At 33.3% G+C, this 17,347-nt stretch overlaps 1 protein-coding gene across 2 annotated transcripts; it reads right to left on the minus strand.

Moving 5' to 3' along the window:
- Window positions 1-13,100: 13,100 nt before the first annotated feature.
- On the minus strand, window positions 13,101-15,430 carry LOC127096881 (F-box/LRR-repeat protein At1g67190). Of its 2 annotated transcripts, XM_051035417.1 has the most exons (3): window positions 15,208-15,430; window positions 14,961-14,983; window positions 13,101-14,790 (listed from the first exon to the last, which is right to left on the minus strand). In XM_051035417.1, the coding sequence occupies exon 3, from the start codon at window positions 14,770-14,772 to the stop codon at window positions 13,513-13,515; it is 1,260 nt and encodes a 419-aa protein (XP_050891374.1). In that variant the 5' UTR covers window positions 14,773-14,790; window positions 14,961-14,983; window positions 15,208-15,430; the 3' UTR covers window positions 13,101-13,512. The 2 variants fall into 2 exon arrangements, with proteins under 2 accessions (XP_050891374.1, XP_050891373.1); XM_051035416.1 differs by lacking the exon at window positions 14,961-14,983.
- Window positions 15,431-17,347: the final 1,917 nt, after the last annotated feature.

Raw genomic sequence — 17,347 nt, forward strand, 5'->3', positions numbered from 1 at the left:
AAGTCCATGTTCAGATTGCAATCCTTAACCCCTAGTTAGCCGAACTACGACAACTCTGATTCTCATGTTCAGATGAGATACGTAGGCACGAGACGCGATGTCTTGCCAAGTCTGACTGACGACTAACAATTAATCCTTGCTTGCTTTCGCCCTTGCTGCGATTCTTTTCTCTTGCCCTCGTTGCGATTGAGACCTTCCCTTTCTCTTTCCCTAGTTGCAATCGAGACCCTTTTTCCCGTAGTTAGCCGAGCTACGAAGACTCTGATTCTCATGTTCAGATGAGATACGTAGGCAGTGGATGCGACATCCTTGCGAGTCATTTTCTTTTGACCTTCTTTTAGCAAATAGTACATTAGATATACCTACTCCCTTTAGACTAGAACAACAAGAGTGGATACCGTAGAGTACTACGGATGCGTAGGGTGCTAATACCTTCCCTTCGCATAATCGATTCCCGAACCCTAGATTTGGTTGCGAGACCTTGTCTTTTCCTCTCTTTAGGTTTTCTTCGATCGTTTCCTTTCCCTCCTTTGGGATAAATAACGAACGGTGGCGACTCTTCTGTTTTTTCCCCGCCGGTTGTTTTTTCGCAGTTGCGACAAACGTGCTCAGCACCTCCTAAAAGCACTAGGTTAATTTAAATCACTAACAGAAATCCTAAATTGTAGCTAGTACACTAACACATCAGATCCAACATTTTCACTCTCTTTTTTGGATGTCTAAGACATGAGACTTCTTGTTGTCACAAAATGAAAATAAAGTTAGTTTTTATACTCAATTAAAACGAATAAACCAATGATCATTGTTTTCTTTCTTACCTTAAATTTCTCATAACCTTCTTTTAATTTATTTATTATTTATTTCATTATTTTCTCCATAATTTTCTCTTTATTGAAGACTGATTTTAATTGGACTTTACATCTTGATCATACAACCGTCTTTCTTAATCTGTTATTCTAGTAGACCAACTGAAGTTGAACACAACTTCAGTTTATCATTGGTCACCACCTTGTTAGGATTTCTGATGAATTTTCCTTCCTACAATTTTCCTAAATGTTAGCACCTCATCTTCAAGCAAGGACCTAATGAAGTGGTAACATATATCCATGTGTTTTGTCCTAGATTGAAATACTGAATTATTTTTGCACTCTGATTGTCATTGTGTAAAACACTCTTCTCCAGATGAAACTCATATATGTTAACAATCCTTGAAGTCATATCAACTTCTTATTGGCTTCTGTTACTGCTACATGTTCAGCTTCTATAGTGGACAAAACAACAATCTTTTATTTAATTATAGCATTTTATGAATTATTTGATCATTTATTTATGTGATGTTGATATATTTTTGGGTGTTTTATGATGTTTTATAATACTCGAAGATATTTTAATAATTTAATAATTATTAAAAAAATTGGTTGAGAGCGGTAGATTTTATTTAATTATTTAAAATAACGATAATAATTATTTGAGATTTATAATAATTATTATTTAATTATTTAAATATAGTGTGACACCTTATATTAAAAATATATTTTCCTTTTAATTTCAAATAAATATTTTGTTTAAATATTAAAGGTGTGACGCTTAATTGAATAATTATTTAATTTAATTTTTATTTTATTTTATTTATCAATTAAATAAATATTTCGTTTGGGATTAAATATTTGGTAATTAATCTTGACGTTGGATTAAATATAATATATATCGTAAGGGAGAGTGTGAGAGTTAGGGTAAAAACTAAGGTTTGAGGCATATCTCTAAACGGCGCATCTGAGTCTAGGGAGACCATTTTGGGAGTGATCGTGAGACAGTGATTTGGAGCCAGATTATTGTTATTTTATTTATGTGTTATGTATCGTATCAAAATACAAGTTTTTGGGTTTGACCCTATGGGGTTTGATCAAAACCCCTATCATCGATTATATGTTTTTTTAATAATCATATGTATGTGGATATATACAAGAATTGTGAAATTTATGTTGTTAATTGATTGTTTATGACTATCTATGAGCAATTGCGATTTTTCCCAATTGGTCATTTTCTGGAAATTTTGATCGCTCAATTTTATCGATCTGTGCCCAAATGGAATAATCTCATTTGGTCATGGTACATTTTGACGATGAAATATGGATTGACTTGTGTTGAATATTGGGATTAAAAACCTTGTAACTGGTATATAAAAAACTTAATAAAATGTCTTTCCCAAATAAAAATTATGAACATTGTTTTTCTGTAAAACTTCTCGAAGTCGCACGTTACTGGGAATGAAATCGCGCATTCCGGAAAAGTCGGGAAATTCAGGATTTTGGAAAAAGGCCGAAACTTAGAAAATTTAAGGTAGGAGGGCTGGTTGCATCCATCGAAGGAGAAATCACACTTCAGAGCGGTTCAAATGGGAAATTTGGCGTCCGATGTCAGAATAACTCTTATTATATATTTTCAAAAAGGAAATTGTCCCAGAAATCAAATTGACTGCTATGCAGCGACTATTCATGTATCAAACAAGCAGTTGCAGTACTCCATAATTTATTGATTTCCTCAGTTGACAACATTGAGAAATTTAGTCCTAAACATGTTGTAAATTACAAGCAGTTGCAGTACAAGGTTGGGTTGATACCCAAACAAACCCTACTTGACCTTTCTTGAATGAAAGCCTTGTCGACAGTAGCTTTAGAGCCATGTGGGAAATAAACATCTAACGCTTTGCAAACATCATGAAGTACTTAGTGAATCTCTCTTGTGTTGAAATCCCTTTGTCAATAGGAGTAAGCAAGGTCAATCGACTTCCTTCAATGGGACAGTCCTAGGGTTCTTCAGTACATTTATTGGATTTCTTAGCCAGCAAAGATGGCTCAAAAGTGGCATTAAGCCAGAGTTGGAGGATCTAAAAGGGGACAGATAGCAGAAGTGTGCCTTTGGGATTATTGGTGAGGCTAAACATCTTCATGCCCCTAGATGCCAGATTTGAAGCTTCCTAAAGTGAATCCAAAATTAATTGGCTTAAGCAGACGTTTTTCCCAGCATGCAGTTGAATGGCAATAGTGACAAACATTTTTGCCACTTGTAAAGAAACTTGAGGAAAAGACAAAGTGTGACAACCATATGGATAAGAAGGCAATGTGTTCTTCGTTGGAAACTTCTGCGGAAGCCTCGTCGAAGTTGTCAGTGATAAAATTGGTAAAGCTAGCGTGCTTTGATTTGAACCCAATGATGTCGTTAGCTTCGATAAACGGGTCGAACACTTTTCCAGTTGGTCAAAGACCAGTAATGGCATCTACATCAAACAATATCGATGTAATCATGCCATAATGCAATTGGAAGGTGTTCATCGAACCCTCAAAAAGTGAAGTGAAAATATCAACATGATTTGGTTATATGCATGGCCTACCCTAGATAATTGGATTAGGTCGAAAAGACCTTGATCTTTCCAAATATGTCCTTTCTTGGATTCTACCTTGTTTAACCAGTTAAGGTAGTTTGATTGATTGGTATAAGGAACAAATCAAAATACACGAGTAGACATGTAAGTAAAGTCTAAAGGCTAATCTACAACTACTAGAGGTTTTGTACGGTGGTAATAAAGGAAGAACTCACTAGTTCTAGCTACGTTCGTATTCAGATAAGGGAAAGGGCCAAAAACAACATGTGTAATGTTAGAAATGGTGAAAGGGATTAATACCTGGGACTTCCAAATGAGTGTTTTTTTTTGAATAGGAGGTTCAGGAACATACAGTTTATTCCCAGCAAGAATGAGTATAGTAATGGATGCAACCAAAGGAATCTCCTGATTTAGAGTTAGTGTGGATGCCATTTGAGTGAGTAGAGTCTGAGTTTTGCAAAGTAAAACTTTAAAGCTTCGTTGAAGATGAATAAAATTGGAAGAAAATAAAAGAAGGGAGGAAAAAGCCTATTTATAGCTTTGGGGGAGAAAACTGTTTAGTTTCTTTATTTTCTTTAAAAGAAAAAGAAAATTAGAAAAGTTTTTGACAAATGCCCTGCTAAAAGCGAGAAAGTGGGAAGTTGGATTTATGTGTGGACCACGTTCTTCCTAGGAACTTATAGCCATGATGGCTTCCTGAACTTGCATGTCTCGAAGAGATGTTATAGGTAGTAGCCATGATGACAGTGACGTCAATGCACAACTTTGAATAGTGGTGAAGTTTCAAAAATTCCACCTGTCTCTCAAAACTGAATCGAAAGTGGCATTTTTAGGGGACAATTTATTAGCCAAGAAATTCCAATGTGCAAATTTGACAAGGTAATCAGCTGGAATTTCTTCACAAACACAAAGCAAGGTTACATGCCTTTCGACCATAGACTTTGGAGGAAAACAACAACGTTCGACATTGAAGGATTTGGTATGGGACTTAGTGAGATTTTCAAAGGATTTGGTCATTCACCAATTCGACAATTTGAAAGAGGTTCAACTAAAGTAAATTAAAATTGAAACCAAACAATTGTCTGTTGGTCTTATCCAAAACAACGAATACACATGGAGATCAATCGAACATAGGCAGAGCATGCAGAAGTGATGTGTCTGACGGAAGACAGTTGAACGTTGGAGATTGCTAGTTTCGTAGTATTATAAATATAGATTATAGTGTTAGGATTAAAGGGGGTGACAATCATTGTAAACTTCAATACAAACTCAAAGTACTCATACACAAGCGATAAACGAGTCTCTGAAGAAGTGTATTTACCTATCAATTTCTTACTTATGCAAATAAAGTTCTTTTCCATTTAACTTACTTTTACTTGTTTTTATTTCCTATTCAAGTCACTAATTTCGACGTAGTCGAAATCATTTGTTACATTTACTTTCAAACTTAATCATCTTTCTAAATTAGTCAACATTCAACGCAAGTATTCCGATAATATTTAATTCACACTTCCTTTCCTAGAAATTTAGCATAAACTTGCCCTAGGATTTACTAGTTTGGGTCCTTCAAGCAATAAATTTAAAACTAAGTGATTGTTTACCAAAAACACAGGTGGACATTCACTTGTTCCCCTACACGTCGCATTCCTTTGTATGGCTAAATGTCGCATTCCTTTTTCTATAATGGATTTGTTATCAGCCAATTTGATGCTTGTCTTCTTACTTGCATAAAAATCAATTAAGCAGGCTCTTCTTCCAGTCATATGGTTGTTGTAACCTGTATTAAGATACCAGATTTGAAAGTTTGACATCTCAACGTCAGTTGCATCCATGAGCGTAACTGGATCTTAGTCTGAACCAGAGTCTGATTGAGAAATCTTGGCTTCCTCTTCACCATCGTTGGGCTTCTTTCCTTTTTCAAACCAACATTCCTCTGCATAATATCTCATCTTCCCACAGTTGTAACATTTAACCTTCTTTTTATCACAAATTTTCTTCTTGCTTTGATGTTTGACAGGCCTTCAATCATCATTTCTTTATGTTTAAGGCTTATTTTCACCACTCTTGGACTTGTTTCTTTTATTCTTCCATTTTTCTTTGCTTGCTTCTAACTTCTCGAAATTTGCAAGAAGTTCTTGTTCATCCTATTTTTCATATTTTCTTTTAGCTAACTTCATCTCATGGGCTTCAAGTGTACTTTGCAATTCCTCAATTTTCATGATATCCAGGTCTTTAGTTTCTTTGATGATCACCTCTATGTGATCAAATAATAAAGGAAATATTCTCAATACTTTCTCAATGATCTTCTCCTCATTGAGGGACTCACCATATTACTTCATTTGATTTGTCAAGGTTAGCAATCTTGAGATATAATTACTTAACTTCTCATCATCCTTCATCTTCAACAGTTCTAGTTTCATCCACAATGTTTGTAGCTTGACTTTCATGACTTTAACATCACTTCCAAAGTATCTTTCAACTTGTCCCATGGTTCTTCGGAACTTGTTTCACCAATAATTTTCTCAAACACCTTGGAGTTAACACATTGATGAATGAAAAATAAAGCATTGCAATCTTTTTTCTTTTCTTCCTTGTAAGTTTTCTTCTATGTTGCAATTGCATCTGTAGGTAGAGCTTTGAGTCATGTTTTCACCATATCACTAGCATCTTGTGCACCAAAGATCACTTTCATTTGAGTCACTTATTTGTCCTAATTCTTTCCATCAAGAACAAGTAGTTGTGTTGCAAAGTTTCCATGATCCACCTTGATTGATGTCTCTTACAATCACATGAGTTCCCTAAGAGACATAGTTTTAGATACCAATTTGTTGGGAAAAACATAAAATTAGAGAAGAAGAGAAGTGAAAGAATAATGGAAATGAGATAGAAGAGATAGATTGTATTGAGTTAGATATATGGTTTTATACAACACACATGTTACTTGTGCAACAAGTAGCTGCCTTTAACAAACTAAAAACAAATAATTAAAATATATCTAATTATCTCTTCTATCCAAAAATTGTAATTGAGAGATGAGTTACAATTTTTCCGTTCAAAAATTGTAATTGGTATAGATTTTGTAACTTTTCCATTCAAAAATTACAATTTGGAGGGTTTGCAATTTTCTCCTTAAAAATTGCAATTTAATGAGAGTTTGTAATTTTATTTTGTAAAGATTTAAATTTGAATAATGAATTTGTGAATTTTTTGTTTGAATTTTTACGCTTTTTCTTTTTGTGGGTATGCTTCTGAGTGCGTAGAAATTTATTTTTTTATTACTTTTCCAACCACTGGTATCAGAGTTAAGGTTCTGATCAAGGGAAAAATGAAGAGTAAAAATTATTCTGATCAAGGGAATAAGAAAACAAAAAGATTGAAGATTAATAATTTCACAAATGTGACTAATCATTATAATTATAATGATCGTTTTGAAGTTGAAGTTGAAGATATGTGAGACTTTTGATGATGGGAGGATTTGTTGGGTCAAATAGTATATTCATTCAAGTCTCATGTCAGATGGTTGGAAGAGAATAAAATTTGAGTATTAACATAAATAGAGATATTTATTTTATTTTTCTACAGAACAGAAAAATATAGTCTTTTTGGGTATTGGGGATATGAGTAGTTGTGTGTCTGTTTTCTATTTTTTCGTTCAAAATAGTTTGTTGAAAGGGTTTTTGATTTTTTCGTTCAAAATAATTTGTTGAAAGGGTTTTTGATTTTTTCGTTCAAAAATAGTTTGTTGAGAGACTTTGCAGTTTTTACGTTCAAAAATTATAATTGCGAGAGGGTTTGCAATTTTTTCGTTACAAAAATTATAATTTTGAGGGTTTGTAATTTTTCCGTTTAAAAATTGTAGTTTCGAGGGTTTGTATTTTTCTCCTTAAAAATTACAATTTAATGAGACAGTTTATAATTTTATTTTGTAAAGATTTGACGTTGAATAATGAATTTGTGAATTTTTTGTTTGAATTTTCGTTTTTTTCTTTCTTTTTGTGAGTATGTTTCTACTTGTTAAAATTTATTTATTTTGAATTATTTTTCCAACAATTTGTTGATGGTGAGTTTTGTATGCTACTTTTATATCTTAAAACTCTTAAGATAAGAGATTAATTATTATACATTGTCAGTGTAAAAAGTTTTACACTGTCGATTCATCACCATAATCCGTTTGTATTACTTTATAGATTTTTAAAATAAAAATCAAACTTTTTTTAATATCAAACGTTTATGATTAGAAGGGTAAATTTTTGATATCTTTTTCAACATTATAATATTTTTGGAATAGAAGGGTAAATTTTTTTGTTTAATGCACATAGATGCTTTGGAAACTTAAAAGTAAAATTTAGATAAATTAGATTTTAAGAGTTTAATAAGATTATGTTAAATTTTAAAGCATAAAAAGTTTTTTTCATAACTATTTTTTAAAGAGTACTTACAAAAATACTTATACAATACTCACTAAATAATTCTTACACAAACGGCAAAAATTGAATTTACAATTTTTAAAGGATGAGTTAACTTCTTACCAGTTAACCATCTTTTAGAGTACAAATTAACTCTTATCAATTTAACCATTACTCATCGAATTTTTTATTATCCTGTCACATTTTTGGCCAAAAGATATCAAATTGCAATTCATTTTAAATTAAATACCAAAATATCACACTTTGTATTATTGTTTGACTGCAGTCGTCCTTTCAATGGGCGACAATGTACAATAAAGATGACAACCGTCTATTGAATGAGCGACAGTGTTGTAACGACATATTTGTGAATTAAATTAAAATTGAAATATAAGTAATATAATATTAATAACTTTTAATAATATTAATTGAATATAATTATTTATATTTAATGAAGTGTTAAATTAATTAAAATAAAAATAATTGTTATAATTAAAATAACAATAAAAACAAATAGATAATAATAAAAATATATTTATTTATTTATTTAATTAAAAAGAAGTACATTAAACCCCTATCTAGTCTTGATTTTGACCCGGTCGATGAAAACGTTTGTGAGTTTCACATGCAGGAGCTTGTACAATTCGGGATGACCTTATACGATTTTCATCAACATTTGTTGGCTGAGTAGAATGTCACACGTCATTTCTAGGATTCTTAAGTTCAACAACCATATCATCACTAAACTTGTCCATTGTCGCCATCGTCGTTGCATTGTCGTAACTTAATATTGTTCCCTCGTTATTCTAATATGGTTGGGTGGTATGAGGCATTGAGTTATTCATGTAGGGGGTGTAGGATTGTTGGTCTTGGAATGAATTAAAGGTGAAGGTTTGTGAGTGGTAAAAATGCATTTGTGGTTGGGGGATTTGGTAGTTGTGTTCTTGTGGGGTAGGTTGTGAGAATGAGTATTGGTTATAATGGGTGGTGGATGGTGTTTTTTGTTGGGTGTATGTTGAGTGGGTAAATTTTGGATTTTGTTATTGGGTGTTGTAGGGGGTTAGGTTAAATGATGGGTTTGGTTGATGATAGTGTTGGCTTGGGATATAAGGTTGTTGTGTTGGGTTGAAAGGTTGTTGGGTGTTATATGTAGGTTGTTGGGTGTTACATGTTGGTTGTTGGGTGTAAGTGATAGTTGATGGTCTAGTATGTTGGAAGTTTGAAGACGTGGGTTGGTTACGAGGGTCAAATAGGTATCTACTTTGTGATAGATATAAATTGGTCAGAGATCTATACCAATCCATGTATTCCCGGTTGGGTTTACATTCGGTTTGCATGGTATCTCCTTGGAAGACAGTGTTGCGACGATTTAACCATTCTTGACACTCTTGTTTATAATGGTCTTTCCAATTTTTGAATTTCCATTAGTCTGACGTTTGACTTGTGTGGTACTTCTCCATGCACATAGGTGGACCCAAAATTTCTTGTTGAACAAATTAAAAGCGTTGTTGAACTCCACATGTCACTTTAGTTGGATCCTCATCTTCAAATCCAAGATAGGGTCTCCATAGAAACTGTAATGTTTAAGTAACAAAGGATTAGTTAAAAAAAATTATAAATAAACTTTAAACATTAGTAGTATAAGTCTTTGAGATAATACATCATCCGCCTCTAAATGATCGAAGAATGCCCAATATCCAGGAGCACAATGATGAGGGATTTTTTCGTAATTCATCCCATATACAGACCACCTAAAAAAGAAAGAGTTATTAAATAAAGCCTAGAAAAAATATATCAAAAAAATATTTTTTGTATATGTACTTGGTTGCGTATGGAAACTGGAATGGATTGGGATTTGTTGGTGGCAGTTTTGGCATTCTGAACCAATCCCAAGCTTGAATTAAAACTCCACAACCAGCAAAATTATGCAAAAAAATTCTAGCACATCTACACAAATTTCTGTATAGATGCAATAAAGTAGCAACGCCCAAACTATATCTACCTATTTTATTTATGTCTGCTAATAATGTTAAAAACTGAAGTTGTATAGTGTTACCATTAGTATCAAGAAATAATAAGCATGCAAAAAGCAATAAAATAGACATTCTAATTTTCATAAGTTTCACTTCCCCGGGAGAATTCTCGTCTAATGCGAAAGCCTTGTAATGGTCCTTTAGCCATTTAATTTTAATGGATTTCCCTTTTCTATTAGTGTCCTCCAAAGGCACGCCCAATAATTCTTGAACCGTCTCATATGCCACATTTGTGCGGTCAACAACTGCTAAACCATTCACACGCAAACCTAACAACATATGTACATCCTCCAAAGTGATTGTACATTCACCGGTTGGAAGATGAAATGCGTAGATTTCCGGTCTCCATCTTTCACATAAGGGGAGAAGAAATTTCCTATCAATGAAGTATGAAGTTATGTTGATAATGTGATCAAAGCCCGCTTGTATCAAATATGGACGAATCATCTCGTTGACCTCGACATATGCATGTGAACGTGGTTTGAAGCTATGTTCATTCTAAAAAGAAAATACATTGAATAAATACATTATAAACGATACATAGTAGAAACAAAATTAAATAACATAGTATAAACAAAATTAAATAATATAGTAAAGGATCATGGTTGGCATAATGGTTGACATAACCCACCTTAAAGGATCATCTCGTCGACCTCGGCGTATGCATGTGAAAGTGCATATAATAATCTAGATAATGGTTGGCATAATCTGTCATTTGTGCATGTCTACTGTATCAGACACATTGCGCAAAATTTCATGAGAGAAATCAAGGATAGAAACCTCCGAAAAAAGGTATTAACTTGGGCAAGTATCTATATATTTGCTAACATTATATCTTAGTCAATTATATATTATAACATTAACCCATTTATTTTTAACATATAGGGTTTGCTTTAAATCAAACCACATTTAATTATTATTGGAATGAAATTAGCATGGCTAATGGTGATGCTTTAAGGTGGGTAGAAAATATTCCATTAGAAAAATGGACGAGGTCATTTGACGAGGGTCGGCGTTGGGGTAACATGACAACGAACCTCGTCGAGTCAATGAATTCAGTCTTTAAAGGCACTTGTAATCTTCCCATTACAACATTGGTAAGTGCAATATAATATAGACTGGGATCACTATTTGCTGAAAGGGGTGCAAAATGGAGTGCGGTTTTGAATTATGGGCAAACATTTACAGACAAATGCGTTAAGGTGATGAAAGAAGAAACAACAAAATCCAACACACATCAGGTAAGAAGTTTTTACTACAATCAAAACACTTTCAGTGCGAAGGAGACAATGGATCACTATGAGGGGAAGCCTATGGAACATTACAAGGTCAATCTAATAAATGGTTGGTGTGACTGCAGAAAGTTTCAGGTATACCATGTCCCTTGTTCACATGTTATCGTTGCATGTTTTATGGTGCAGCACGACGCCTACGCTCCTTTGTCCAATGTTTACAAGGTTGCAAACCTATTTGGGATTTACAGCACAAGCTTTCCAGTGCTACCATATGATGAATATTAGCCCATTTATGAAGGAGATCAAATTTTCCATAATCCAAGAATGCGGAGGAACAAGAAAGGTCGTCCAATTAGCACACGTATTAGAACGGAAATGGACACAACTGATAAGTTAGAGAGAAAATGCTCCATGTGTCGTCTTCCTGGTCACAACCGAATTCGGTGTCCCAATGTTGGAACTAGTAATAATTAATTTTTTATTTTATTATCAAGTATCATTTTCAAATTGCCATTAAACTTCTCAATCATTTGAATCATTACTCATTAAGTACCAAATATAAATAACAAGAAACTAGATATCACAAAATAAACAATAACAAGTCTAAATAAACGACAAATACAACAAATACCAAGACAAATAAAAATACTTAACCAGAACACAACATTTCTAAATGATTATAACAATCAAATTGATATCATTTGGTCCAAACATTATTTCCTCTGCATCCTTATCATTTTTAATTCGCACTCACCCACGCAGGGCATCCTGTCTCTCAATACTTCTAATTTTTCCGCTTTCGGGTATGTCTCCGTCTAACCAAAGAATCAACTCCCTCTATAGTTGCTCAAAACTGCAGATGTTTCAAAAGAGCATCTCCATCGGAGGCTTGTCTCTCGAAAAAATCAATTTCCCTTTGTGACGACGATACATGTTAGAACTATTACGAAAATATGAGAATAGATGTGAAAAAATAGATCACATCACACCTCTATTTATATCAGATCCGCCACATTGGAATTGTACATAAATAATAAAATAATCAAAATATCTGCACATTGCAGTGACAGAGTTGTACTTAAATAATAAAATAATCAAAACATCCGCTCATCGCAATGACGAATATGTACTTAAATAATAAAATAATCAAAACATCTGCCCATTACAGTGACTGAGTTGTACTTAAATAATAAAATAATCAAAGCATCCGTCCATTGCAGTGATATATATATATATATATATATATATATATATATATTCGTCAATGTCCTCTAGATTGAACAAATAAACACAGCTCTGTTAATATGCAAACATCCGTCCATTGCAGTGATATATATATTATTAATAATTAAAATCTAATAAACAATTTAATTCCATTATTTATGTACATAAAAAAAATTTAAATTATTTTATTATAACTACAAAACTATATATTCATAATTAATTTTATATTTATTTTAAATATATTAATATTAACTATATTTATTATTTATATTAATTATATTTATTGTTAATATTTTTTATTAATATTTATTATTAATATTAATTATGTTTATAATTAATACTCTTTATAAATATTAAATTAAATGAAAAAACACCCCTTCAATGGGCGGTTGCATTTATATTTTGAGATGCGTGGGCGGCAGCTCTAGAATGTCCTTTTTTATTTATTTTTTGAAAGCATGGCATATATATATATATATATATATATATATATATATATATATATATATATATATATATATATATATATATATATATATATATATATATATTTATTGGAATATATATGAATAAAAAATGTGGCATTGTAGTTATTTTCTTCTAATAGTGTGGTAATGCAGTAAAAAATTCTCATTCATCCACATTTACAACCAACCAATGCTGGCAATTAGACATTTATATAGGACTATCTATACTTTGTTTAGCTGTAAATAAACAATGCATAGAACATGTATCTTACAATAAATCATATAAACTGTACTCTGTAGTACAAAATGATGCAAAACATTTTCGCATTCCATAGATAAAACCAGGAACAGTCTGAAACAGTCGAAAAGTGAATATTCACAGTTAGAAAGAGTAAAATTGCAGTCTTACAACATATTAGAAACATGATGGATGTGATATCTCTGTGTTTGATCATCATTCATCAATGTCCTCTAGATTGAACAAATAAACACAGCTCTGTTAATATGCAAAAGCATCAGAACATGAATTAAAAGAGAGGCGATGCGAGGGTTAAGATCTAAAGGTAAAACTAAGATGTAGAAACCAAAATTCTCTATTTTACACAAAAAACTGTTACTTTACAATTTCTTAACTCTTGTGAATAGTAGCGATTCACAATTGAGGAAACAAACAACAGTGAACAAAGTAATACATGAGATATAGAAGTGCCTTCTTGTTGAATGATGGTCAAGGCTTTGACAAGAATGAATGAGTTACGAAACTCGCTATTCATATTCAAACTCTATCTTTACATCCATGTATTGTCTTCCAAGTTGTGTAATGAATTCGGTAAATTTTGCTAAAATTATACACTCTTCATGTGTTTTAACCTCTGAAACAAAACCATGAATGACCATTTTTTTCAGGTTGGGGCATCTTTCCAAAAGCCCATCTACCCATACTGCAAAAAGATCATTGATTGAAGTCCATCCAAGTTCTAGCACCGACACATTCATCAGAAGAGACGAGCCTTGTAAGCCATAATTAAGTACACCGTCTCTTAAATCGTAACTTAATGACAAGTGCATCAATTGAGGAAAGCAAACAGAAATCATTTCCAAGTCCACAACTTCTTCATCATCTTCAAAAACCACCCCCCAGAGTCGAAGTCTGCGTAACTTCGATGCTTTTGAGATCATATGGTAAAACTTCGGCCACATAATTGTGAAGTTGCTTATGTCTACAAACTCAAGGTTATCTGCATTGTCACCAATATCAAGATGGATGACACTCACATCATCAACCTTCAACACTTTCAAACATCCCTTTCCAATCAATTCAAAAACCTCAAAAGTACAATCTTTAAGATGTAAACACTCGAGTAAATCCGCCTCCATTACAAATTTATCCAAACCAAACGACTCAACAGAGAACTCCTTCAAAGAAGAGCTACTAAGCTCCATGGAAGCCTGCGAATCCGACATAGCGATTTCCGGGCTAACCATACACAATGTTTCAAGCCTCGGACAAGCCATGAGTAAAAGACACAAATCCAACTCCGAGATGCTAACAAAACTCAACGAAAGCGACTTCAAGCAAGGAAACCTCTGATAACTAGGCTCCACACGCGTAATAGAGTTCCGACCCAACACCAACACTTCCAGCTTCTGCCTACCGCATTTCTCAATAATATTAAACACCGGAGGTGTGCTCACGTAAAAATGCAACTCGTGCAAGGTATCCCTTGTATACATAAGCCAAGCAATAGCCGGCGCAGTCGAAAATTCATGAACATCACCCATAGAAATGATTAAACACCGCAATGCCTTGGTTTGAAAGATTGTTTGAGTAATGAGTATTTCTAAACTATCAGAGGTTAATTCATGATAAACAGGCCAATCACAAGAGTTGAATGATAGAGTGTGGAGATGAGAACGCCAAGCTTCTCTCCATTTCTTGGAAGTTGCTGAAGCAATCACAGTGTCACGAGCAGATCCAATATGAGATAGTATATTACCAATCACTTCAACAGGGATATTCTCCATAAGGGAATAAAATAAACTCTGCACAGATACCAGAGACACGACACAGGCACGAGACACTGATATGTAAGAATTTGAAAAATTAAATAAATTAAACAGATTCCCGTGTTAGTTTCGGTTGCAAACACCGATACAGACACATTTTTTTCCAAGGTGTCTGCGCTACATAGCTCAAAATCGAAAACACTTACCCAACTACACCAATGTTCAGAAACTGTAATTATGTAAAGATTTGAAGAATTAGACTCAATGGGAAAATTAAATACTAATTAATTAGGGTAAAACTAATGCAAAGTAATACTGATTGTGAGGAATCAGCATCGAAGTATGAAAAAAAGAATTTGAAAAAATTGTTGAATCGAGAAATTTGGGAAAATTGGGAGTTACGATATTCTTATGCAAGGAATAAGAATAATGGAATTGAAGAAACTGACTAACCAGAAGAATGAAGCGATGATCGCGAAGTGGAAGCGGAATCTGGAAATGGATCAAAGGAATAGGCGAAGGTTTGAATGAAGGAAGAAAAGAGAGGGTGAGGTTCGTTCGTTGCTATGGGTTTGATTCATTGAATGTTTTAAATAAAACGTCAATAAAAAATATTTTCTCTTTTTTTCATGGGAATTTTGTTGTGGAAGAGGAAAAATTATTAAAGAAAAAAAAGAAATTATCTAAAAAAGATCGACAAGCAAAGACTCTAGCAAGAGAGTGATCATTACCAACTTTATGTTTTATTTAGATAGCCAGCATAAGCATTTTTCTTTTTTAAAATATGCAATATTTTAACTCGTCATTTTTCAGAGAGAAACTCTTTAATACTGTTAAGAATCGCGATATAGTGATGTCAAATATTAACAGATTCTTAGATAAGTTGGATAGTAGAGTTGGAGTCAGAATAACACATTAGGTATTTGATGCAAAGTTCTCAGACTTTACATAAAACATGACATAACGTCATCAGCTCGGCATGAAGGATGTTGGAATAACCAATATTACGTGCAAAACCGTGAATCCAAACATCATTAGCATTTCAAATCAATCCATCAAAACCTGAGACGACGGAAATACCTAGGTTACTGCCATCAATATTCAAAATAATATTATTACCTTTGTGTGCATTGCACGTGATTGTTCTCATTGGATGAGACAAATTATGCTTGAGAGAATATTTAGCTAATATATTAACATAATTTACTGTGATGAGTTTCAAAGTATAGGAAGATACTACTTCATTCACATGACATAATTTGTTCCTAATGTGCCACAACCACTAGCAAACAACCAAAAAGATAGAGCCATCATCAGTGTCATGTCTAATCCAATCATATATATTATCCCCTTGAAAGAATAGTAGGTCCAAGAAGCCAATAGATTTCCAAAAATGGATAGTAAATTCACAATCTATTAGGTAGTGTAGAGTCGTCTCAGCGTCCTGATTGCATCTAGGACGGAGATTCGTTTTGATCATACCACGATGACAGAAAATCGGTCTCATAGGAAGGGGCTTATGTAAAGTCGTCAAAAGGAAAACTTTCACCTTCTCAGGAGTAGGAATATGCCACACCCACTTCCAAGAATTATTGTACGTTGTATTATGAACAAATTCAAGTCTATTAAGCCAGTTATACCATCTCGAGCAATATAAATACCATCTAAATTGTCTTTCCAAGTTAATCGATCAGACACTAGATGATTCAAACAATTGGGAAGTGCTTTCAGAAGATCATAAATAACCTGAGGAATATTAGTATATAATAAATTGAAGTTCCAATTCTCATTTAAGTAAACATCATTCACTCGTATTTCCATATCGTGGATATCCACTTAGAGAACCTGCTCAGTTAATTTCCCTACCCCGAACCAATTGAAAAAACAGAAAGAGAAGATTCCATCCCCCAATCTAAATTCAAAGTCGTCTTTAAGAGCAGTGAGAGCTTTCATAGTTTTATTCCAAGTAACTGATTCTGATTTATTTTTCATATTAAGGAACTTTTCCTCAGTGATTTACTTTTCCTTCAAAACTTGGACCCATAGAGAATCACAATCCCGGTGGAGACCCCAAATCAGCTTACCTAACATAGAAGTACTGGTCTTTCTTACTTTCTCGATCCTAAGATCACCCAGATTTTTGTGCTTAGTAATTTTATTACAGCCAACGAGATGCACGCCACAGTTTAAATTACCTTTTCACAAAACATTCCTAGTTGTCCTATCAATAAAATCACAAGTTGGCTAAGGTAGCCATGCCACTTGCATATAATAATTTAGGATGGAGTTTAGGGCAGACCTAACTAGAGTCAAACGACCAGCCTTGTTTATTAATTTATGTTGCCAAAATGCTAACCTCTGGTAGATTTTCCCCTCTAGGAACTCAAAATCCTTACATTGAAGACCACCATGCAACATAGGGAAACTCAAGTACTTCTCTAACGTAAGAGTTTGCATGATGCTCGTGCTAGGGACAATTAAATCCATTTTACTCCTCTTAGTGGTAGTGGAGAAGATCTATTTTGAACACCATGTCAACTTTTTTCTTTTTAGATTTACGCATAGAATGAATTACTTCTTAGATGATATGACA

Source organism: Lathyrus oleraceus, chromosome 6, assembly GCF_024323335.1.
Source record: "Lathyrus oleraceus cultivar Zhongwan6 chromosome 6, CAAS_Psat_ZW6_1.0, whole genome shotgun sequence".
Classification (NCBI taxonomy): domain Eukaryota; kingdom Viridiplantae; phylum Streptophyta; class Magnoliopsida; order Fabales; family Fabaceae; genus Lathyrus; species Lathyrus oleraceus.